This window comes from Cyphomyrmex costatus, unplaced genomic scaffold, assembly GCF_001594065.2.
Source record: "Cyphomyrmex costatus isolate MS0001 unplaced genomic scaffold, Ccosl1.0 scaffold367, whole genome shotgun sequence".
Classification (NCBI taxonomy): Eukaryota; Metazoa; Arthropoda; class Insecta; order Hymenoptera; family Formicidae; genus Cyphomyrmex; species Cyphomyrmex costatus.
The window spans coordinates 126478-153443 of NW_017277851.1; the positions used below are offsets into that span (position 1 = coordinate 126478).

Genomic DNA, 26966 nt, shown 5'->3' on the forward strand with positions numbered 1-26966 from the left:
GGGGTGGATATGAGAGAGACGATTTCCTTCTTGCTAACTCGCGACAAGCTGCTCCCGGATTCTTCGCGCGCACCTCCCGGGGACGAAGCTCGCAACGCGAATTACACGCTTCTTAACCTTAACCACCCGGTAACTGGTCGCGCACGTAAAAATCGTCAATCGTTTGCGCGGCCGAAAAGTATGCCGGCGAATCGTAATCATGAGACCGATAGATAAATAAATGAATAGAGAGAGAGAGAGAGAGAGAGAGCATTTATTGCTGTTCTAGAGCAAGCCGTCTAAGAACGTACATACAGTAAAGAATATGATGACAAAGAAAGAGAAATTGAAATAGCTTAAAAAATAAATGCAAAGAAAATAAAGTGATAAGAGATAAGAATTATAAAGAAAAGAAAAACACAAAAGTTAATCAAAAATACATGGAAAGAAGAAGAAATACAGAATGCGAGAAACGAGAAGATGAAAATTTGAAAGAGAGAGAGAGAGAGAGAGATTTTTTCTTTATTAAGATTCATTGATACTTTTCTCACTTTTTTTCGCAGTACCTTTTGTTATTTTTGTGTTTTTAAAATTTATGAGATTTCAGTTAAAACACTTTGTTACCTATTTTACCCATCTGGCAGATTTTTCTAATTTTACTCGACTGTTCGTTTATCTTAGCCGGATAAATAACTTCCTCTTCGTAAACCACCATGACGCGTCTTTAGAGAAACGTAGTTTTCGTCCCTTTCTCCGACGGCGAACCTCTTAGAAGGCAATCCTTCTTTCTTTCTCTCTGTCTCTCTCTCTCTCGCCAGAGAGAAGAGAATGACTACGCGACGAGAACGAAGAAGGAGAACACGAAGACGGGAAACGAGAGTTCGCTTGCAGCTTATACGAGTAGACGTGGAGGCAGACAGAAGGAGTCAGCACAGAATATACAATCAGCATGATTGTTTGACACCCCATAATCAGCGTCCTTACCCCTACTATACCGGCAACATCGTGGCTTCGTCGTTCGTTTTCTTCCCCCTCCTCGCCCGCGCCCGTTTCTCCTTTTCCTGGTGCTCAAGCAGGCACTCCTCTCCGTTCCTTTCACGTTGATATCACTTGAGAGATCCGCTCCTCTCCTCTCTTCTCTCGCCTCTCATTCCTCTCGCATCATCTCTTCGGGTACCTTACTCGGTCCGTTGCCACTGCGCGCGGGGCCTCATTACCCCGATCATGACTCGAAATGAGACTTGGCGGGGCAAGGAAGAAACGGACACGGTTATATTATAAGAGACAGAAATAATGCTCGCTTCTCTTTTTTCTTCACTTAGGGGACCTCCCAACCGACGTGGCGTTTACTCCTTCAGCGAAGACAATGCATATATACGGTAAGAATTTGTGCTTTGAAATTTACACATGAAATTGCGATACGCTCGAAAGGCAACTGTCGAATTATCTGCAATACACTCGAGAAAAATTGTGCAAAATGTTTCACTCTCGTCTTATTTCTATTTTATTTTCTAAACTATCGAAGCGTAAATCTTATCAATTTCGCGTAAATAGTTATACCCGCTATTACATTTTTACTCCTATATATACTTGTGATAGAATTTTTAGCGATTTCACTTCTTCTTATAGAACTTTCCGGCACGTACGTGAGATTTAGAAAGCAATCACGAGATGACGAAGTCACGGAGAGCAGAGGCGAGGAGGAGAGAGAGAGAGAGAGAGAGAGAGAGAGAGAGAGAGAGAGAGAGAGAGGGGGAGGAGGAGGCGAATAGGTTCGATTCAGTAACGTCGCAAGCGAAGCGAACAGAAGATAAAAGGAAGAATCACGCGATCGAAGGGCAAAAACAACATGGATCCAGCTCCGGATCGATCGAGAAGAGACCGATCGATCCCTGGTATTACGCAGACGTGCACGTGAGTCGTACGTGAGTGCACGAGCATGTCGGGTGTGCCGTCGGCAGAAAGAGTTCGAATCGAGTGAGAAGAATTATCTGAAGATGGAGGGGCTGCTAAAGACAAAACGGATAGCAGCAGCACTTCACCTCCTCTTCCTCTGATCTGAGTCTGACGAGAGGGAGAAGATTACATCTACCGACGCTCATTTTGCACCGCGAGAGTCCGGTGTGTATCGAAGTTAGGAACTGCTCATTAGAGACGCGAAGAAGGAAAGGAGTGTCGAATCGATGAATGAGCGATAAATGGAATATTTGCCGAGATTACGAATCCATTCATGCGAAAGTAGTTGAAGCGAGATACATCGTGTTGGCTATAATCTGACTGACCTATGATGGCTTTTTTTAGATCCTAAACGGTTAACGAGTTATTTTGCATTCTTTGGAGTTTCTTTCGTCCAATGATATAAGCTTTGCGCGGATAAACAAGCTAATTACGATCCATAGAAGTGTCTCGAGTGTGACGAGAAGTCTCAGCCCGGAAGGTGACGGAGGACCCGATCGCAGGGCGAGAAGAGGCGAGGAAGCCGGGGGTTGCGGAGGAGGAGATTAGGGCAAAGAGAAACCGCAACGTAGCTTCAAAGAGGTCTCACCAGCCAGAGGCGCGTCTACTTAACTTTGATCAGGTCGAGACCGCTGATGCGAGACGAGCCGCGTAGAAATAAAGTGCCTTGCCTCGACCTTCCCGCCTTTTTGCATCCTAAATTATCTCGATAGTTCGAAATATCCGAAGCAATCCCGACAGGCGCGGAGCACGGGATAGCTTCTGTTGTCGTCGCGCGAGAGAAACGATCGCGCGCGTTTTTGCCAGCTAGACGAATTTCCACCGTAATTGAACGACTTGAAACCGCCGCGGTAATTTTCAAACAATTCTTTACCTTTTTTTATGGGAAGCAAATTTTTGTCGGGTGGAAAGATTTTGAGCGAAGGAAAATATTTTCGCAGAGGTCTTCGGTATTTTATCCATGACCGATGACGTTCTTCCACGATGAGGAGGAGGAGGAGGAGGACACTTTTTCCTCGTGCTATGGCGACGCAACGGTGCATCGAGAGAGATCGGCGAGGAGGGAGATGGAAACGGCAGGTTGAATGTCGTTATTACGTTGAATTAGAGGGTGCAGAGCCGGAACGAGGTATGAAACTATTACCTCGCGAAACGGCAGAGATCTCCTCTCTTTCTCTCCCATTCCGGCATCTCTCCCACCTCGATTCCTACCTCTTCACCCTCTCGCGACAAAGGGTTGGGTGGGGTAGAGCGCGTTTCGAGTCCGCTCTCTGTGAAGCATGTTGCGCGAAAGGAGCGAGATGATGATAGCGGCACACCACGCTTGTGATATTCATCATAAGCCAGAGATGCAAATAAACTGGACGTTGTTGTTTCTACTTTAACACTTGGATCAGCGACACGTAAAAATTTCCACTAGGTTATGAACAATCTCTGCTATAATGTTATCGCAGAGTACTCGTCTACTCTAACATGGAAAGAACAGTTTTGCTGATATATTTAAAAATTCAGCTGGATACAGATCTAAAAATAATTTTGTTTGGGCCAATAAAATAATCACGTAGGACACTTTAAGTGTTATTGAAATGTTACAAAGTTTTAAAATTCTAGCAACTAATTTTAGTGTCTTACACAATTATTTCGATGCTTAAAAAAAATATATTGTTATATCTATATCTAACTAACTTTTTAGATATTTCAACAAAACCGTTCTTTCCTGAAGATTTTCTCCGAAAAATTTATCCATAATGAATAGAATAAAAAGATATATATCTTTAAAACACACAATTCTCGTTGATAAATGTAAAAGGTTTTCCCACCCTCTTTAAAAAGAAACGTTCGCATAAAAATTATGCGAAACAAATGGTTACTGTTTTTTTAATTTTTTGAAAAGCTCTCTCAAAGATTATTCACATTCGTTTGTATCATAATGAGGATGATGTTCACCCAAGTTTTAAATAAACGATAACCACCTGCATTTCGTTTATTTAATTTTAACGTGTACTTAAATACTAATGAGATTGCGTGCAATAGCTTCACGTAAAACAAATCGGATTGACTTAGAATTGTCGGAGCGACTTAAAATAGACAACAACGAGATCAGAACTTACCGCCGTGCTGAGGACTGCGCTTGTAGCAATCGTGATGAACGGAAGAGCCGCCAGTAGCCCCGAGGTGTGTACTGGAAGCCGGCGATGCGGTCGGGTCGGTGTTGTTGGGGTTGGTGCAGGCACCGCTAACCGAATTCGTGGTGACGTTGTTGCCAGTCTGCTGGTCGTGTAAGTGACTGCTGCTGTGATGATGGTGATGCTTATTCCTCCCGAACGATTCGAGTTCTCGCAAGTGGGACCTGAATGAGGTCGGCGCGTCGAGGAAGGGCCTTTGTCCTAGACCGAGCGCGCGAAATTGCTGATGTTGCTGCCCTGAAAAAGTTATTCGCACATATTACACACGATCGTACTATTTGCAGCTGAGTCATTTCAATTTTAATCAATATTAGCGTTAATTGATAATCGAGGATCCAATAGACTCGAACATTTTTTTATTCATGTGCCGAACATTTTGAAAAATGGTTTACAATAAATGTTTTGTTACATAATTTTAAATTAAATAATCTTATTTTCTGAATCTTTTGATCTTTAAAGATAAATCGTTCAATACATAAACTTACGAAGATAAATTTTAATTTAAAGTTTTGTCGGAGCGAATACTAAGTAGGATTAAAAATTGAATTGACAAAAAGGTTCTGATGTTTCTTTTTTTACTACAAATCGTTTCGCGAAGTGTTCCAAAAGATGCACTTTAAATGTTTTCCTTGGATGTCATTTCGATTTTTCTATATTACGCTTTGACACGATTCGGACGTGGAATTTCTAAACCGGACAGATTGACCAGTACGCGTCTACGTCATTAGTCCAATAGAACGGGATAATGAAGAAACTCGACCTCTCTTCCCTTGCTAGACTTCAATAGCATTCCTCGCATATCCGAGGCCTCACGGATAGACAGAATCTCGAGCCAAGTATCGCAGCGTATACATAACGTGGGTATTCCGATTCCCTATTACGTCGCATCCTAATACACGCTTGATACATATTGTTACACGACAATGCACATGACTCGGCACGTGCATGAGCTCGGCAACGTGCACAAACTCGGACATAATAATCGGACGTGCCTAGACGAAATATTGCAGATATCAGATAATTGATGGACTTTGAAGTTTCGTTTGTCCCTCTACTGACATTGATACGTAAAATCAATATTAAAAGCTAATTGCAAGGATTAATTGCGATAAAAATTGAAATAAAATGATGGAGATCATTAAGAAATAACCCTTGTCAAAAATGTCAGGTTCATTTCAAAGAAACACGTGGCAGACAAGAATTTACAACATTATACTTTTAGACGTGTCAAGAGTTACAAGCTCTCTATAAATCTTAAGCTATATAAGAAATTGACCACTCACAATCAAATGTGAGAAGAATAATCAACTATGGTTGGAAGCTTAAGTAATGGCTTGTTGTAGAAAGCCTATTAGGGTGAGAGTACAGAGTCTCGCATAACGCATAATGTATAAAAAAAAAAACGAATCAAACAATCCTTCATTTTCTTTCTTTCCATGAAAAAAAATGAAAGTCTGACTGGTTGAATTTCTTGTGCCTTATGCGTTCTGTGTTATGCAAGGATTTGTATTTCTGTCCTTAATCTTCATAATCTTCAGATTTTTAATATTTACATATTGATGTCGATAGAAAAAGAGAGAGAAACAACTCTGAAACTCTGAAGTCTATCAATTATCGATAGGTAACAAAAGTAACACATTTGCCTTCACCGTTTTCCCATGCTTCTCTCGCAATCTCTTTCTCTCCCCTTCAACGGTTTCCGCACGAAGGAGAAGCCGAGCCTAGGCGCAAATTGTTATTCTTCGAGGGTAAGAGGGGAGAAGAAAAAGAGGCAGAAAAGGAAGGAAAGGCAGCGAGAGGAGGGAGAGAGAGAGACGGGGAAACGAAGGTAAAGAAGGAGAGAGAAACACCTCCGGTCACGAGGGCGAACGACAAATAAAGTTCGACCACAAACTGCACGAAATTGTTGGCGAGCCCAGATGGTCAGCTTCAGTGCTCTGAACCGATGCCTACAAGATTATTCCTTGCTACCGACTACCACGATCGGCCCGCGCCAGGAGATACAAGCGAGGGGCCCGTGTATAGGGCCCCGCGCAGATCCCACGACTTCTCACGTACCGGACGCCTATAATGCCCCAAACGTACGGAACGTTACGCAGCGATGGGCCCGTATACACTCTTTGCTTGGTTCAGACTCTCGCGAAAGGTCAAACGGTAGACACGAACTTCTATACTGAAAAACCTTCTCGGTAAAAGTGGATGTTCGAAGAAACTCGAGACATCTGTGTGATGATTCAATTCACAGATGATTCAATTGATGTAGATATTATACAAGAATTCTTTTAAAGAAAAAAAAGAATAGAAACTATAGATATTGCGATATTTGGATATTATATTCGCGCATATATCAATGCGAATATAATGTCAGCAAAAGTGAACGTTTGTGAAGTTTTGAGGGTCAAATATAAATGATTCAATAAAGAGAAGTGAATCTGTCAGGAAAAATGCTGTTTCTCTTTAATTCAATTCTTATAAGATTAATTGTAATATAATACATTCCAGATCCAAGTTTTAATCTTAGATGGAATAATATAAATTTTTCGTGATAAATTCTTTGCATCGTTCTAAGATGCCTATTAGGATTAGCATTGTTATTGTCACTTATTAAATTGATTATCTATTTAATTTCTATTGTAATATTACTATTCCATCATTAATTTAACACTGCATTTTCCAAATCAGCTACAATTAGCGTGCACAGTTTGAAGTACTGGAAAATGTATTGAAAAATACATATGGAAACATTATTAAACAGAAAGAATTAATTTGCTAAAGTATCTAAAATTCTGATTAAAGTGCTAAATTTCAGTCACATAAATGATTTTTAGATACGATATACGGATTTTTTGTATGTGAGTATGCAAAGAATCTGTACATAAAAATTCCACAATGCAAATTTATTTACATCACTGAATCATCTATCCCTCAAACATATTTTATTAAAAGCCACGTTGATAGAAAAATGATACAAATAAAAAATTAGTATTAGAGTTGCAGTGTTCGAATTTTAAAAACTATGACGTAGTTTTAAAAACTGCAGTTTTGTGAATATATGTATGGAGCATCCTTAATTTATTATATTGTATACAAGTAGGACTATCGAGATTAAAACTAAAAAATAATTAAATGAACAGACGAGTGAGAGTAAAACTGCACGCTTAATGATACGTTAACGTTGATCAATATATTCAATAATTACATGTAAATATAATATTGTTTCATTTTCGGACGTATCTACTGAATTTCAATATCTTCAGCGAATTATATGTATGTACATTGACGTTAACTTTTCAAGATATTTCATACTAGTACTTCTTTAAAAATTACATTTTAGTGAACAATTTTTCACAATTCCTATTGGAGGAATGGAACCGTTTCTGTAATCCTTATGACAGTAAACGCTAGACAGTTATTGTAAAAAATTTCAAATTAATATATATATATATATATACATTATACTGTGTTATAAAACGCGGTAATAAAAGCTACAGTTGAATTAACGAAATACTTCACTTACTGCAATAAAAAATTAAAATTTCTCTTTAATAAAAATTTTTTTCACTTATTGTTAGATATAAATAAATGTTTATTGCCAATTTGTGAAAATACTGTTAATGAATAATACGTATATAATTAATATTAATCAAATATGTATGGAAAATTGTAACAGAAAAAATAAAATTATCCGTACTCTTTGTCTTTATTAAAATTTTGCTTAACTCAACACTTTTTAAAAATTGTACTAAAATTTATTAATTTTAAACGTATTTTAATTTTCTATCAATGCAGCGATATAATCGTGACGAATGCAATCTAGCGACAGTCAAGAATATAAGTATAAGAAAAAGAAGATGCTAGAGGATCGCTAGAAAAGACGTATGGAAAACATTTAATTACAATAAACAAGAATAATGGTGATATAACACCTTCATCAATCGCCCCTGCCGCTCGTGAAGTATGGATAAGAAGAGAGAGTAAGAGAGAGAGAGAGAGAGAGAGAGAGAGAGAGAGAAGGTAGAACGGAGAGAGCAATAATTCCAATCTCCACGGCACGAGTGGTGGACTTATCTAATCAAAGTGTGGCGGCTCCGGGAGGACGGAAATAGCGCGGCTTTTTCCTCCTCTCTAATAACGGGGCCTCTCCCTCCGCCCGTCTTACGTTCTCCTTGACGCCAGTGCAACGTTTCCTCGATTTCAATTCTCCTTTGCTCTTTCTTTTTTACATCACCTAAAGTATTTCGCGCATATCCGTGCACATCCGCTCTCGATTTCAGATCGTCGTGACGATAACTGCGAATAACTTTTCCCCAGAGACTGCCATTTACGATTGTATACTCGAGCGGAAGCATCGCTAGATCCGCCACTTTTCGACGTCGCTTTATCAGGAGGTGGTCTTTAATCGGACTTTTCGGTCGCCGATAGAGCCTTCCTCTGACCGGTATCAGGATCAAGAGTTGGCCACGAGGGAATCCAATCGCGAAGTAGCCCGGTTCCAATTTTAACATTTTGATTGACGGCCACCGACTGTCGAAATTGCTTCGTATGATTCCTTTCGTCGCTATCGGTTTTCTCGAAAACAATATTTAAGAGAATGTCGATTGGCGAACGTACGATTTTGTAGAGATAAAGCGGAACATTGATTGACCTGGTAGCAAGAAATCAACGAATCGTCATTGGTCGGCGGCGACGCGCGATGGATCGGCACTTTTGTCTCATTTTACTACGTGAAATTTTTCACAGAATCTCGCGAATTTCTAAAAAAAAATTCCACACTTTCTGTCGCCTGTCATAGAGTAAAAATACGAGATCATAAAGTTCATCTCTGGTAATATACGTACATCCGGCGCTGCCTCGTCGCTGGTATTAAAACAGGAAACCATCTCGTGAATTTATATATGGCTACTAATACACGACATTTCAAATATGGATCAATTACGAAGTGAAGCAAATTCAATTTCGACCTTTGACTGACAGCACCCATCCATCGGTATCGTTTCGCTCGCTTGCATTTCGATGATTTTGGACTACGGTAACAAGAGCGCCCACTGTTTCGCGGAATTTTCAAACTATTTGTTTCGCGGACGCCTCTCCCGTTCTCAATTTATTCGTACCGCGTTCGATTTCTGCGTTACGCTGCTGTTGCTGCTACTGTTTCGGTTATTGGCAACTGCCAAATTACTCAGACACTACTTCGTGATCATTGATCTGTCTGTCACGAAAAGTCTATCACCTTGCGTTCTAATCTTTCCGGAACGAAAGATCAGACATTATTACACTGTGCGATCAACTTTTAAAATTTTCCAAAAGTCACGTGGGTTTGATTATGTCGGACACGACCCACTATCATCTCCTCAAGAGGTAAGTATAAGAATGTGGCGTCAATTTGAAGTTACGAATTTTGAGGAGTACAAGTAGTGCTGTTCTTAAGGTCTTAAGGTCAAATATGATCGCAAATACAGGCACACACACTCGCGCGCGCGTGCGAATTTTATTTTGCAAACACAAGAGATAGCGTTAAGTTGTATGGATATAATAAATATATGCGTTTATTTCGTATATCGCGCATCAAAGCTTTTTCATGCGCCATTATCACTTTGTATCGCGTCACATAAATATAAAAATATTGGATTGTGTTGAAAAAGGAAAATCGATTCATTTTGTTACGTGTGCGTTACATTTGTTGTGTCAGAGCATAAAAGGATTATGAATGAAACCATCGAGGAGGTGTACAAATTTTATTTTGGTGTCATCGTGAAAAGTGCGTAGAAATGTGCATATGGAATGTGCGTGAAAGCCGTGATTTCAAATTTTCACAGGAAACATCGAGTTGAAAACCGTAAAAAACCTTAGTAGATGACATGATGACCGCTTTTGAGAAATCGACATTAATATGTTACTGAAAATCCATTTCTTACACCACCATCTTGAATTATTTGAAAAACAGTTTGCTATAAAATCAAGCGAACAAAAAAAATGTCATCCAAAAACAAATCAGATGGAGTGTCAATATATAGGAAAATCTCTCTTTGCTATGATTTTTTACTTTTGCTGGTCAATTGCTGAATAAAATAAAAAAAAAACATTAATGTAATTGTTCAATTTGTTCAATAAAAAATTCATTTAACGCGAAAAAAGTTGTGTCTAAAAGAATACAAAAATAAACGGGCAGATGTATCTACATGTGCGTGTGCGTGCGTGTGTGCGTGATATTTAACCTCAAAACCTTAAAAATCGGCGCTATTTGATCTCCTCAAAATTCATAGCATTGATGCCCTATTCTTATACTATCTAACATTGCTAAATTCCTTGGGGAAATAAGGATGTGTCCCCGACACAACCAAACCTAAGCGACCTTTGGAAAATCTTTGCACAGTGTTATCAAAAACATTACCTTTTCTTCTCAACGGCACGTTTATAAATCAATTAAGTAAAGAGAGAGGCTGCAAATATTATAAGATTTAAATTAAGTTTAATGTTGAATTGAAAAAAATGCTTAGTGAAAAAACGGTTTTTATAAAATATCCAAAAATTTAGCTAGATACTGATCTGAAGATGGTTTTTTATTGGACTCTGAAAATAAATTATGTGTATTGAAAATATGTTCTAATTAAACCAATCAAATAAGAATGGCATTTTTAAAAGAGAGAGAGCAAAAATAGAATTTCTGAGTTATAATAATAGTCTCATCAAAATGCTATTCCGGTTGGCTCTTTTCATTAGTTTAATCATATAACATTTATTTCAGTATAGAGCATTCAAACTGATTGCTAAAATGTTAAATTTTTGCAACATGTTTATTATGCTCGAAATTCTTATAATTATTTTGACGATTCAACAAAATTATTTTGACATCTGTATCAAAACTTTTAGATACTTTAGTAAAATCGTCCTTTTTGTCGTATAGTAATATTTTCTATGTAACTTTTATACACAGATAAAATTGATTATCAATTTAATAATAATTAACGTCGTAAAACATCGCAAAAAATTTATTACGAAAAATATTACTGAGTCAGATTTTGAACCTGGACATGGAGTGTATCATAAAGTCTTTTTTCTTTTACTGAACTAGTATGCATTTTTAAACTTATAGTAAGATATATAGGTATATGTTTGATATTTGAAGACGCGAGAAAAAAGTTCTAATGCAAGAATAAAAACAGACCTATGATTTATCTTGTGGATTGAATGTGTGTGTGAGAGAGAAAAAGAGAGAGAGAGAGAGAGAGAGAGAGAGAGGGGGGGGGAGAGAGCCCCTACCGGATTTGCCTCTCTTCCTAGAGGACAGGAAAGACTCGCTACACTAAACTCTTTCGCTGCGAAGCGGCGAATTACGAAAATTGCTCGATTATTGGCCACATTGGTCTACTGGGCGCACGGGGTGCGGCGCGGAGGGGGTGATTTTCGATAACAAAAAGCTTGCGATTATGCACGCAATAATGAGAGCCGGCAGGTGTCTGCGGGGCATCGAGCGTCGCGCATTGTTGGCAGCACAATGAAAGCGCTGCCGGTTGTTTTGCTCGACGGCGTTCGTACGCCGGTTGCTGCTGCATAGATTGTCTCCCTGATGCGTGCCAGACGATGAGGCACGCCATCGGCGATGCCCGTGTATGCAATATGTCGTCATGCGTGTTCTATTCCGCGACGGTCCGTGCCACGCGACACACGCGTTCATTCCGCGTCTCTTTCGGCTTTGGAAAGGGCCAGTAGGTCGGCGACGCGACGCGACGTCCGGTCTGCCTCGAGCCGACAGCTTAAACGGCGTAAACAAGCCTCTCGTTTAAAGCGGGTTCCACCTACCACTTGTGGATTATCGGAAAAGATAATGATCGTAAAGACGTAAAAAAGCATGCAATACGATACTCCACGCTTGTTCGGTGTAACGTAAAGTACGTCTATCTACAAATTTTGTTTCTGATATTTTAAGTATTTTAAACTATATCTACTAACTTATCAAATTTATTATACTGATTCCTGTTTCTCAACACCTGAATGGTGATTCTCGATATTCTCGTCTATCTATCTTTAGCTGTTAAAAAAGAATATAATTTTTTAAAAGCGTATTCTTTTTCAGTGTAAATAATCCTACAGAAAACGTGTATCACTTACTGCTAAAAAAATGTTGATTAAAATTTGTTTTTCAGTCCCGGTAAACATCAATTAATAGTAACGTAACGTCAATGTTATAATTTCACACTCAATAATTTATATCAAATTTACATACATTGTTGAGTGCGAAGTTATAGCATTAATTGTCTATTACTATTAGTTTGATGTTTACCGGAGTGATATTCAATCAAATTTTTTTTTAGTGAAAAATTTCGACTGTTTTGATGTATATAAGCTTTCTAAAGTTCCGAAATTCTTTGAACAGGACTGTTGTACAGGCTTACTCGAGAATTGGTATAATCTGTGGATGATGGAATCGAATGATGAATCGAAATTGCTCGAATTGGAATCAAACATCTTCGTTAGAGAAGCGTAGGAAGGATATGGAAGTGAATGGACGCGCGACTTGAAACTTTAACTCCGCCGTTAAGTGCACTTTATGCCAGCTGGAAAATTGACGAGATTCACGCGTTTTTGCACCTGGTCCCGCCCGACACGCGGCCTGAGTCAAGCAGTAAAAACAACGGTAAAATCAATCACGCTCGACCATTTCGAAAAAAATAGTGGAGCCGGCGGGTGTACGCGGCGCCCTGCCTCCATCAATACTTTATACAACAAATGCGAAACGCCCACAAAAAACTGCCGTTTTCGCGGTTAACTCCGCAACGGCTATTAATCTGATATCGAAATAACCATTTTTTTTTTTACTCGCCGCGGATGCATCCGAAAATAGGTGTCGGCTGAATCGTCGGGCGCACGAGAGCTCGCGATATCTCCTTTTGATCCAACAACGCGGAGGGACAGATCGGCTGCAGTTATAAAACCGGAGGGTCGGGACAGAAGCCAACCCCCGCTCGACTTTTACTACACATTTCGCGTGATTCTATTAATTTCGGCCCGACCGGTAATGAACCCACCAACGGAATGTTTTAGCAATTTTTTAGGGTGTTTCCGCGGCGAATTAGCGTAAGCGAGTTAGCGTATCCGGCGCGTGTGAGCGCGCCCTTGTAAAAGCATTGTCTCCCGCGTGCGTGTATCATACATACGCGCGCGCGTGTGTGTGTGTGTGTTGGTACGCGAATAGTCCGACCCGAAACACGCAGCAAGCGCGATACGCACATCGACCACTGCATCATCGTGCACCATCTGCTCGGTAATGACTCCCCATTACCGCGTACAGGGACTTTCGTTGAATTATCGGTACATTTTCAGGGAATCCCCGGGGCGATGCGGCAGCGCGTCGCGTCGCGTCGGATAGATCTCGCGATCGAAGCGCGTCGCATAAAGTGTCGCATGTCCCACTTACTCGTTTTCGATCGTGGCTCCCGTGGTCCATCGACGGTCACCTTAATCGCCCTCGTGTAGGTCGCTACTTGGGGTGGTGTCGTCGACACGGTAATGGTGATGCTGAAGCTTTTTCCTGTCACAGAGAACAATGTATATGAATTGCCTGCCTGTATGTATACCAAAAACTGTTTGCGCTTTCGTTAATTTAACTCTTCTATACTTAGCGTCAATTTATCTCGTCGAGTCGTTTCGATTTACAAATGCATGATAAAATGCTAATTTTTTAACATTTTTGCATGTCTCATTAAGTTCATATGCATTTTTAAGTTGAAATTAACATTTTATTTTTAACAGTGTAAAATATTGCTGCTGCAAGCTTCTGTGTATGAAATTTGATCGCAATCTTCTCGCGCATTATTTTTGTATACAGTTATTTTTCTCAAAGAGTATATAACTAATTTTAAAAAAATGTCTGATTTTCTAGATATTATGTAGATTTATATATATAATTTATTTAATATCAATCAAAAACGCTAATTAACATATTTGTTTTTGTCTCCGATTAAATGCGAGCAAGATGACGTCTAATTTATAATTTACAATTATATTCGTGTCTATTAGATCTTAACGGAGCCTCGGTGTTCTTAAGCGCGTTAAAAGATAATAGAGAAGAGGAGTGGATGCTGGGGGTGGAGCGGTCGTGTACATATATCATCGGTGAAGGTCTGGAAGTTGAAGGCTCGGTATATTAATTCCTTCTCCATAAACGTCCGTCGGAGAGATTGACTACGCGCTCTTAAACGGCCCATCGCGCGCTAATATGCATTCGGTAATTCGCCGCTCTTTCGCAACTCTTCCGTAGGAGAAGCAGCCAGTTGTCCCTTTCGACCAATTATTGTCCCTCTCGGACGGAGGGTTCGTTCTCGCCGGTGAGAAATTTATACCTAGATTTAGTCTCTCTCGTTATTTACGTTCCTCGGAATTAGAAACCCAGAGGACTTTCGGTATACGCTTTGGTATACGAACCGAAAATCGTCCGTCGTGGTAGTCCGATAGGCATAACAGGCGATAACTTGACGAAAACAATTCATATACGGATGCCATCTATTTCGCGGGGACCGTTCGCCAAAACACTCGGTGTCAACTTGTCCAATATGACGAAACGAAACACGACCAAGACTGCTGTTTACGCCCAAAAGAGACGATACCTAACGCGCCGCGGACATGCAATCGTTTGTGTTGGCGTAAATGTCAACGATTTGTAATTGTCTCCCCTTGGTACACCCAGTTCCACCTCGCTGTGTCTGTCAACATGATAACCGGCATCAAACACCGCCAGCCCCCGCGCTACCCCCGGGAACTGCAACTGACTGCAGAGCTACATGGCGTTATATCCCAGTTATATCGCAGCCCTCTCCGCTCTTCCGCGATAGAACCACCCCCTCCCCCCCGGCTGCACCCGCCACCCGGTCCCAGGATACCTCCCGCGGCCGTCATTGCCATCGTCATCGTTCATCTGTCGCGTGCAAAGAGCATCCGGGATGTCGATTCAAATTTTTGCGTCAAAAGGCGATTTCTCTAACGTGATTTTTTTTTTTTTTTTGTAAAAATAAGCGACTGTTGGACAACGAAGATGAAATATAATTTTTATAAATTTTCGTGGGAAGGCCTAATAATTCTTTCGTCGTGCAAGCACTGACAATAAGTCAACAAAATTAGGATCGTTGTTATATATAGATAGCACGTTAGAGAATTTTTGAAAGATTAAGATGTCCAATTGGAAAATCGCGGAAAATCCGAGGATCGCCAAAGTCGGAAGAGTGGAATGGGGGAAGGTGGTGACCAGTTGGAGGAAGGGTCGCGCGTTGAGCTAGGCTCCCTCTCCCCCCGGCCCGAGTCCATCGCATTTGGGGCTAATAATGCCGCACAGCCGACTCCCCTCTCCGGCGCCCGAACCTGCGGTTAATACTCGATGATGGGAACGGTCATCTGCAGAGACAGGACCCGGTCTGTGCATTCGCGAACGACGGACGGTCGGTCGGACGGACGTACGGACGGGCGGACGAACGGACGGACGGGCAAACGGACGGACGGACAGACAAAACCGGGCCACGCGTATGTGGCACCTATATAACGTGCAGCATCACAGCTTGACTACTCACGATCTCCCGTGTGTGTCTCTCTTTCTCTCTCTCTCTCTCTCTCTCTCTCTCTCTCTCTCTCTCCCTGCGCGCGTGTGCATGTGTATACATATGTGTCGATGCGTTGGCGGATACACCGACGACGAGATGAGCGCGCCAACCCAAACCGCCCACACACAACCACCCGAAACCACTCGAAACCGTCCGTTAATACTCGTGGCGATGAGCGGAGGGGACGAGGATCGCGTAGGGCTAAGCGAGCAGCAGCAGCAGCAACGGCAGCGTACGGGGTAGAAAGGCTAAGGGGGTGCGGGTGGGCGAAAGGGAACGAGAGCGGACGCACGTTGGTGGTAGGGACGGAGCGGAGGTCCCAGAGTCTCCCAACAGGATGTCTCTGCAATTGTCAAATAATTACTATCGGTGGTAATTTCAGCCGTGTCGATATAGACTGCGGTATATTACTAATTATAGGCACGGGCCGCTTTCGACCCCGGCGATGATGATGGAACTGCCCGTCGTCGTTTTCAGCCTCCGGTCCTCTTTGATTCGGCGCTACCATATTTCGTTTCTTTCCGACGCGACGGTGCGTTTTCGGAATTATCCTACGAGAGGGGCGACCATTACCGCCGGGATCACGGAAACTCTTCTCCAAACACACGTCTCCATTTGTCAAAGACCTCGCACACTCTTTTGAAACGGCGGTCGATGTTTCATATAAGTTTACGATAGTTTTTAATGAAAAGAAAAATGATCGCCGAGACCGGTTTGCGGTTGTTTCGCATTATTTCCTTTTTAACGTATAGACTGACTTTAATAGGCGGCTGATTAGAGGTAATAAACTGCGAGGTGTGTGATCGGCGAGTTGTAATCTCTTACGTGACAACAGAAGACACGTGTAAAAGCAATTTCAATCGGATATATACCGACAGAGAAAATTGTGCGGTGAGAAAAATCGTGAGAGGGATATCAGACCGACTCGCCAAGTCGTCGAAAAATAATCTCGTCGCGCTTGGTATACGTGTCGCGAGCGCTCTTTTTAATCGAGGAGGCAAACGGCCGATTTTTCGTGGCCTCGCCGTTTTAAAATCCTCGCTGCAATTTCTTGAATCAGTTTGCCGGCCGATGCGATGCAATTCAATCAAATTAATAAGTCGCGGAAACAAAACCTCGATGATAGGAGGGCCGGGTACGCCCGATGGTGGTGGCCGGTATCAACACACCGAGAGCGGTTTGGTCAATCGCCGAAATTGAGTATTATGGATTATCGGGGAGAGATTGAAACGGCAAAAAAAAAAAAAAGTATATAACAACGAGCCGAAAAATGGACAAAGGGATTGAAGGATTTCCAAGCGAGGGAAGTGTCTCTTTCGCTAATTGACTCCAGGGACCGATGCACCTGTGCGTCAGGAGGACGTAAAATCGCTGACCCTGCACTTCATGATCAAATCAAATGAAACATAGATGACGCGCTACGGGACGATATCCCGTCGTGTATGAGCAGTCTGACCCGTTAATTCATAAACGCGCCCTCCGGATCGTGGGGTGCAAAATGCATTTGTAGGCTTTGATAAAGCCGCCTGCTGATCCGTGAATAATTATGATAGGCTCGGAAATCGATATTTCGATAACGCAAATGAGGTCGCGAGTGCAACTGTAAAGATTTCGTAAGAAAGACGGCAATTCAAGAGCTTTTACTTTGTATGTGCATTTTGTATTATGTATTTATATAAATTATAAAGTATTAATCAAATTAATTTTGTACATATATTTTATTACGTATATATTATTTTTTATATACTTTTTGTTATATTTTATTAGGGAAAAATGATTACGTTAATTATTATGATTCAGCCAATGTTGCTTCGATCAATTTTTTATCAATTAGTATTGGGGTACGAAAGAGTCACGCGGGGATAGAAAATTAATAATGCCGAAATATGAACAAGTCAAGAGCTTCGATCGTTGGTTGATTTTGGCAAGTCATCCTCTCCGTCTATAACCGTCTATATCCGTTGGATGATTTCTGATTAACGGCCAGTTGTTTCGAATGCTCGGTTGGGGCTTGCGGCAGACATCGAGTAATGACTCTGGGGGTGGCAGGAGAGCGGGAACTCGCGAATGGGGACACACGGGGATAGACGAGGGTGGCACGATGATGATGATTACAATAACCGTGATTTTAGAGGGCTGGAAATCGCGGCACGCGCTTTTGCCCGTTCTAGTACTGCAGATTTCTCTCTTACACGGAATGTGATCAAAGGTACAGTAAATTGTTTCCGGAAGGATAATTAAAACGCCGATGCATATTTTTTTTTTACAAACATACGACGTCTTTTATTAAATGGAACGCGCCACTTTAAATAGGAAATACTTTCTGTTGCACAATTCTTTTAAGAATTCTTTTAAGAGAGGAACAAAAAGAATGTAACGATCGAAAGAACTCACCTCTGCCACTTCTGCCGACGAATCTGAGGTCGTTAAATTTGGCGACTTGATTCTTCATTAACGCGGTGGAGTTTCGTAATTCGGCGCAACAGTTCTCGTCATTACCAGCTCGAACTGTCACTAGGGTCCCATCGCCAATCTCGCCGAGGGCAACCACTTTAAATGCCACTGGAAGCGTTTTGTTGGACCGCCAGTGCGTTGGTAGCTGACTGCACAGAAAGTATGGCGAGCCTAAAAACAAAATTCTTCATTATACATAAAATACTTTAATTTAACATTTCGTTTAAACGTGATTTTGATGAAAATGTATAATATACATATGTAAGAATTTATTTGGTTGCTGCAGCCAATTAAAAATGTCTTGTCATATTTTGCCATCTAATTTGCTACAGTAGTCAATCTATTCTTTAAGTGTGGTATTATTAAATTGACGATTCATTTAATTTGTGATATTATTATTTCAGCTTGAGATTATGATTGCGTTTTCAACAAGCAATATATATACTGAAAGATGTATTTAGAATTCATATATTATATAAATATTATATGATATTATTTGGCACCAAAATTTAGTCTCGATCGTAATGATTTTTTTTTTATTTGATTTATTCTTCATACACTGAAAGAAAAGATTTGCTGAACATGGCATAGCATTTTAATTTTTAAAAGAATGAATTATTCTGTATTTTAAAAGAATTAGTCAGTAAATATAACTTATAATACAACAAACATATCGGCAAACGTTGTAAATCACGTTAGAAGTTTTGTTTTTGTTATGTATTATATAAATGAGAAGGTATTATATAAAAGAGAGAGAGAAAGGTGCTTTTTAAAATCTTGCGTAGGACGTTATAAATGCTCAAACCGATTTTACTATCGAAATTCATTGCGGATAGACTAATGCAACCAAAAATTAGCGGCCAATTAAAAATTTCCTGCAGCAGCCAATCTTTTCTTTTAGTGTACACGACGCTTTAGATTAACTTATAGTTGTTGATTCTCGTACCACACGAATCATATTCCAGCAATATTGTAACATGTTTCAGTAATATTGCAATAACATTGTAAACGTCGCAGCAAGCTTTTGTGCTGGGTGGATCTTAAATAATTCTTTGAAGCATAATGCTATGAAAAATATCCTTCTTTTTAGCGCGCTTGAATGTGTACAATGAGACGTTATTCATACGCTAGCTTTAAATTGTGAAATTACTAGAAACACAGAGATTTTTTTTACGTTTTGTCCTATCTATTTAATATGGTTAAGAATTAAAAAAAAACATATTATACGAGGTTTTGCAAAGTACTTCTTTGCATAGAAAAAATGTGTTTTAGAGATTTTAGAAGGTATCACTGATCAACTAATGTTTTGATAAACAATATGTGAGCTAAAGTTGAATGTTTCTCCTTATAATTGAGTACATAAGTGAGATATATTTTCGTTTTTATTATTTCGCGTAATTTTGCATTTCAAATAATTAAAATAAAATTAATTTAATACATTTTATAAAAATTAGAATTTCTGTGCAACGAAGAGATATTTTTGTTGTAAAACCCTACACTTAAAAATGAAAAAGTACAGAAGGAAAGTTGGATTTCGTTCGCTTCTCTATCATTTTTCGTTGTCGTCAGCGACAATCGGTACCAACCTGTCCTAACCAGTTCTCCAGGATGCTCGGCCTGCGCTTCGCCGACGAGCCTTTCGGTCCACCATAGTTCGCCGACGGCGGCACTTTCGCTCATTTCGCCGCCTCCACCTCCGGCGTCGGCGTCGTCTACTTGGTGGTACCTGCTGTTTACACCTTGCAGCGGCGCCAGGGAGGGACCACACGGGCCGGCGCCTTCGTGAGATCCAACGGTGCCGTAATTCTCCCCGCAGCCCACGGAACCCACCGGTAGATGCATCCCATCGGCCAGTAGCCGCCCCTCGTCGCCTAAGTACGCACCCCTCGATTGGAACGTCGTGATTTCACTTATTTCCCAGACGGAGGCGATCTCGTCGTTTTGCCTCGCTATACCAGCTACCGCAGCAGATCCTTCATTCGTAATCGATCAGTCGTACCTTCTTCTCGTCGATTGCGTCGATTTTCATGATCGGTCGCGAGATCATCACTGCGAACTTAACACGGCGGGATTGCGTTCCGGTCTTGATCCTTGATCGATGCGGCAGCTGTTTTCAATTGAGTCTTGCGATATACCGTTGCACTTCTTGCGCGATGCGCGATCAGACAGACCGGCAATTTAAAATACATTGTCACTGTATGTCTAACGTTCAATTACCACATTATTTAAATTTCTCTTTCCTCTCTATCTTTCTGCGTCTATTTAAGAACACTATCACCAAAGCGACACCATACAGCCGAATCATTTAAATCGCGAATTTCTATTCCGACAGGTTGCCGCGCGCTACGAGATGACGCGGGCAGGCGACGATTTCTCGAATTCGATGACAACGTCACGGCGTTACACTTGGATAAACGGTGCACTATCTTAATAAATAATCGCCTCCTGACGCTTCCTTCTGGCGACGGACCGAGTCATGATCGCGATTGTCGGCGGTAGCGATTCGGTCCTCGGTCGACGATCCTCTCTCGCGAACGTCAGTCGCGGTCGACGGTGCGCGACGTAATGCCGCGCGGAGCGATTCAGTCTTCGGTGGACCGCGTGTTCCGCGCGGGAAGCGGCCCGGGACGGCCTAAGCCCCGCGACTCTGGACCCCCGCCTCCACTTCTGCCCCCGGACTGACGCCCCTCGGTGGCAGGAACAAGCTACGCTCCCACCACGCAAAACGCCCGCCCCACGTTGCGCTACTTTTCGCGTCGTGATCTCCGCGACGGAATCTCCGACGTAGTGGTACTCCTCCGTCGACGTCCCTCCTTCAGCATTTCCGCCAACGAAACAGTGACCGTTATTTTACGCGCGCGCGCGTCGAGAGAGAGAGAGAGAGAGAGAGAGAGAGAGAGAGAGAAAGACGTCACATTGACGTTTGCAAATTTCCCGGATTACAAACTGGCACAGGTGATCGGAATATACGTTAGGATAAATTCGTGGGATTCCCCGTGTATCAGCGCAAACGTTTCTAATTTTCCCATTCACTGATTAGCGATTTCACGCAATCGTATTTATATCTTCAATTATGAACGTTTAGAATTTTCCTATGTAGTGATTAGCGATTTCACGCAACCGTGTTTATATGGACATTCGAGCTATTAGTCTTGAGACTAAATATTAGCGATAGAAGTTTAATCACTAAAGTATAGATTTCTAGATACGTTAGTTTAAAGTCCATCGATCGTTGAATATAATTTGGTCAACGACGATCAGTCGTCATTCAGACCACCTCTCTTGATGATAAGGGGGAAGTACCGATAAAATTCTCGATGTTATCGCGTAATTTCTCAGGACTGCCCAGCCTCCCAGGAGCGATATGATGAGTCCAGCCTTCGCGTAATTCTTCCCCCTCTTTCTTTGCAAAGTGGGAACGCGTGATGTGGGGATAGATCGCGTTTTACGATGGTAAAGCTATAACGACAAATCTCCCATTGAATTTCTACCATAATATAACTTATACTACAAACATTTACAAATAGCTCATTTATATTTAATGTAACATTGAGAGTAGTATTATACGTATTAATCCTCCGGAAAAAACTGTAATACAGGTTCGTAGTATTAATTACAGTTATTTAATTTACGTTAATTAAAAGGCATCATTAATTTCAGGGAACTAAAATGACATAACTCGTATATAAAAAGAATTAATAATATATTTTAACAAGGATAATCAAATTTGCAGTATAATATACCTACAGAAATTTAATCATTTGACATTTTTTATAAAAGTTTATAAACAAGTGGAGTCTAATAGATCCACCGTTAACTCCAGAAGATTATAATAATTGTTTATTCTTTATTTAATAAAAGTGTGTATATATATATTATAAGAAAAATATTTTATGCATGTATTATACGTGATTAGAGGAGTCCTTCTGAGGAACATCGGAATACGACTGGAGGATAAACAAATATTTCGGGGAAGAAATATTTTTGGATGCACAGATATGCTCTCTGTATTGATTTAGTTTCTTTCTGACTCATGCAAAATCTCAGCGGTACAGCATCCCATCAAGTAATGGCAAGGCGTAACAAGTGTCTGTGTGACGTCATTCGGCTTTCTGGAGGCGGAGCCTCTCGTTGGGGAAGCAGGTAGAGGGGTCGAACTCTCCCATATCATGCATCGCTTGCCCCACCCCCGCGATTTTGTTCTCCTTTGCGTCTTCACCGTTTTCCACCTCCTGCTTCTTTGACCCCTTTTCCTTTCTCAAGGAAGCTTGGATCTCGACGCTTCTCGTTGGAATGTTAAACGAGTGGTTTAAACGATATTCTTTCAAGTTTAAGTAATCGACCTTTCATTAAAGGATTCTCGATTATTTTTGAAGAATTTACCGTCTTCACTCCTTCGAGATAGCTCCATCAGATTTTCACAGATTATATAGTTTTATAATTTGTTGTTCAAATAATAACGCGCGTATATATAGTGTCTTACATTACGCAAATATAATCTTAAACGCGATGACAATTTTATAAAATATAGTTTTATATAAATTTCTCAAAAAAATTGTTAATGTGTTTACCTATTATTTATAATTATTTATTAGACTTACAAAGACATGGTCATGTTTTCGGATCTTTATGTGATTTGTTAGGTAGTTCCTTGGACCATCGTATACATATTTCAGACCCACCAAAAATTCTGAATCGCGGTCACAAGATGCTACTGTTTATTGCACTGTGGTCTGTGCTGACGCGTAATCGAGAAGATAGATGCGGTTTGCCGTGGTTCGCAAGAATATAGGTGATTAACCCCTTGGATGTGCTCCTTGTGTATGGATAAATTTATCAATCGCTCGCCTATCCGCGTCGTGAAATGTTCGGAATCGCCGCAAAAATCGGCACTACGATCAATCGCGAAACCGCAACCGCCGCGACCGCATTATTTGTATGTTACACAAGTAACAACGTACAAGCACGAATTAAGACATTAAGTCTCTCGGATCTTTTCTCTTTTGATCGCAATTCTGATAGTACAATAGATAGGAAGTGCTGTTTCTAGAAATTTATATGTATGAAACATACACGAAAATTTTACTGAGATACCTAAAAGTTTAGCTGAATACAGAGATCTGCAGGAAACATATTTTATTGAGCTATCGAAATAATCACGAAGGATGCTTAAGCTGGTTGCTAGAATGTCGTATGCTTTCTACATAATAATTTTGAAATTCATTTTCTGCAGATTTAGCTTTTTTTTTTAGATATTTCAGCAAAACCGTTTCTGCAACGAAATTATTTTCAGCTTATTTGATGAAATAACGGGTTAACTTATTACCATAATGACTAGTAAAAAAAGAATGGAAAAATGTAACAAAAGAAAAAGAAAGACCATATGCTTTTATTTTTCTACTCTCAATTATAACACTAAAATCGATCGTCAAAAATTAGTACAATATTATTATAACCATTTTAGTAATTTAAAGTATTGAAACTTATTTTCTGGAGAAAACTCTATTTTCTGAGTTATGTCGTAATTTATTGCAGCATAAATAAATTAGCAACATATATCGTTCTGTTAAAGAATTAACACGTTTAACATATGATGTGTTGTACTTTGCCAGAATATTGTTGTTTAACACATCAAATAATAATTTCGACGTAAAGACATTTTGCGAATAATATTGCGCACTAAGAATGCTATCGAGAATAAATAATCAATTATTAAGTGGATTCAGTCAATTTGATTTACGATCCGCCAACGTTCGACCGAAAGGAGGTCCAGTAAAATATTATTCGACTGCGACAAGAGATTATGTCCGACGGCTGCTTTAGGCAGTACGAGATAACAGATTAACAGCGGCCAAAATAAATAGGATCTTTTGACGCATTTTTATCAGTGCAACGGTATCGCTCTGAGCCACTTCCAGCGCCACCGGAAAAGCTCACAAGACCACCTTATCGTTGACTGCTTTCTGAGAAAAGTGTCGACTTACATAAAGTATTATTCTCTACGACAAAAGCTTTACTGTACTCTTTTAATAATTACAAAATTAAACTTCTTCTTGTTAAAACACTTACTTCGGTAAAACGATTCGGCAATTTCGTGAAGTTGTTAATATAAATTATTTCACTTACAATTAATTGTACTGATAAATACAATTTTTTTATCATAATTTAATTTTTTTTAATTTTATGTTTTTATAAAAAAAAACATTTCATTTAATATCCTAGTTTAATTACAATAAAAATTAAAGGTATTACAAAATCTCGAAGATTATATATTTTATAACGCGTGTTTCTTTTTCGTTGCAAGATTTAACGGTGAAAGAGAAATTCTAGTCCTTGCAGTGGACAAAGACGGCGTGTCGTTAGGCATAAGTTAATTTGGCTTCTACGCGAAAGCCGAGCTAATGAACTATAAATAAGGGAGGAATACTTGTGCCAAGTGGACAGCCGCACTTACTGACCCTTCGTAATTAAAATCCCGTCCTAAATCAGGACTAGGGATACGATTAGACAAGGATCGTTCCTGCTCCGTCAGCTTACCACCAAATCCGCCGCGACCCTTACCTATTTGAGCGTTCACCTCACTTTTCGTTCTTACGCGTGTGTGTATATTTTTGAAGCAGCTTACCTTATTGCAAATATGAAGTTTCCGCGAAGATTGAAAGAAAACATGGAAAGAAGTTGCAATTTAATACAGGTTTCAGTGCATACAATAAAATGCATCGAAACCATTTTGTACAGCTAGATAAGTTAGAGTTATAACGCGGTTTAATAACAAATATATCGTGATTCCAGAAAGCATTATTATTAGAAACAAAAAATATGGTGGTCTGTTCGTGACCATACGGAATGACTCTTTTCGTTTCCGATACAATTCGTCTTTCGTTAATTCAGCTACGAAGCGTGCAGTTAATAATCCTTTTGTGCGGAACACGCGATAAAACGAGGGCGGGAGAGTTGAGAAAAAAATTTGTCGGAAAGACGAGGGTTGCTGTGTAAATACACATACTATATTATGCATACATTTTTTTTTTTAATGCGAAACAAACATGTTCATGAAATGAATGACTGCGAAAATAAATTTTGTTAGACCGTAAAAATAATTGCGTTGAACGTTCAGGTTGGCTAGAATGTCAAAACATTTTGCAGCATATTGCTTATTATTTGAGCGTCCTACATAATAATTTTATTAGTCCAGCCGATAAAACTATTTTCAGATCTATAATTAATTAAAGTTTTACCGATTCTCTTTGATATTCCAACGAAATTATTCTCAATGGAGACAGCTACGAGAAGAAACAACTCAAGTTTATAAATAAAATGTCTTAAAATAAATTAATTTGCTGCATTAAAAAAAGAATATCGAGAGAGAAGGAGAGATCAATACTTATAATTCTAAATATAAAATATTTCGTTGATTTATTGCGCATACTTACATATAGAACTTATAAAATAAAGCTTATTTGGTCGATATATCAAAATTATTGGTACACATTTCGACTTTATAGAATTACAGTCGCGAAGTAGACCAACTGTTCGAAATAACACTATCTCACCGTGAAATGCCAATGCTTAATAAAAATTGTTCCGGAAAACGCATCTCTTTCACTTTATTCCACCGTGTCGTTTGACGGATAACTGACAGAGGCAATAAAAATAGAAAAAAATGAAAGAGGAAGAGAGACATCAGGTACAACAGATAAAGGTCTCGAATGCGCCGCGATTAAACGAGTTGGTACCTATATACAGCTTTCCCGCTACCGTTACCTTCCACCCTCACGTCTCTCTCGGCGGTATTTTCCCCAACCACCGCGATGTAGATACGTCCACCCTTGTATGTTCCGTTAATAAGCTTAATAAAGCCCCGCTGCGACTGTCTCCCGGTATTGTCCAGTACACTCCAGATTCCAACGATATACAGGGATGGCACTCTAGTTTCATATAACTTCGGAAAGCGGCATTTGAATATCATTTGGTCATGTTATTTGTTTACTTATTTGATCACCGTTTTAAAAAATATATTTTTACTAAACTCTTTCCATCGGAAAATGTAACTTGTTAATCACTTGTGAGATTAATATACAGATTATGAACGTCATAAAGTATATTTAATATTATAATTCACTATTAATTTGAGGCTATTAGTTTTTAAACACAATTAAAGTTATTATCGGAGAAGATGATATATGTGCTTATATATATTGATAAATAACTGTTACTTATATCAACAATTACTTTGGTCATTATTTTTTTGAAAATTCTTTGCATAGTTTTTTTTAAATAGAATTTCGTTATTTTTGTAATATAAATGTTACGAATAAATGTAATAGTGCATTCAAGAAAATGATAATAGTTAACAAACGAACTATTCGGTTATCAAAATTTATATAGCTTCTACCTCCCTGTACTTACAACGAGGAATGTAAGCTCGACAAGGTCCGGCTTTGAGGACATCAAAAGGATGATAATACACAGACGTGAGATTTGCTCCACCTCTCTCTCTCGCGTTCGGATCCTATTTGGTTGCTCGAGCTTTAAAGTACGAGCTTGGTCTCTCGTTCGTTTGACTTGCAGTGCAAAGCGTAAATTGACTAAAGTATTAAATAGAAACGTTCAAGTAAAAACTGCCCCATAAAAGTACTGTAATACTTGTCAAGATATATATGTATATTAAAAACGGTAAAATCTCTTTTATTAAATGCTCTTCTCATAATTTGATTATTATTGTTAAAAACCTTTCTCACAAAATGCTATGACCTTTAATTCTTACAATAATATCATCACCAAAATAATTTATCTGTGTAAA

General features: G+C 39.7%; 1 protein-coding gene across 1 annotated transcript in view; it reads right to left on the bottom strand.

Moving 5' to 3' along the window:
* Positions 1-20008, bottom strand: part of LOC108776649 (protein lozenge) — a 37690-nt gene extending 17682 nt beyond the window's left edge. The window contains exons 1-4 of the mRNA XM_018543328.1: positions 19750-20008; positions 18104-18334; positions 13537-13650; positions 4047-4358 (exon numbers count right to left, since the gene is read on the bottom strand). Coding sequence (XP_018398830.1) covers positions 4047-4358; positions 13537-13650; positions 18104-18334; positions 19750-20005 — 913 coding nt within the window. The 5' untranslated portion in view covers positions 20006-20008. The remainder of the gene's footprint in view (positions 1-4046; positions 4359-13536; positions 13651-18103; positions 18335-19749) is intronic.
* Positions 20009-26966: the final 6958 nt, after the last annotated feature.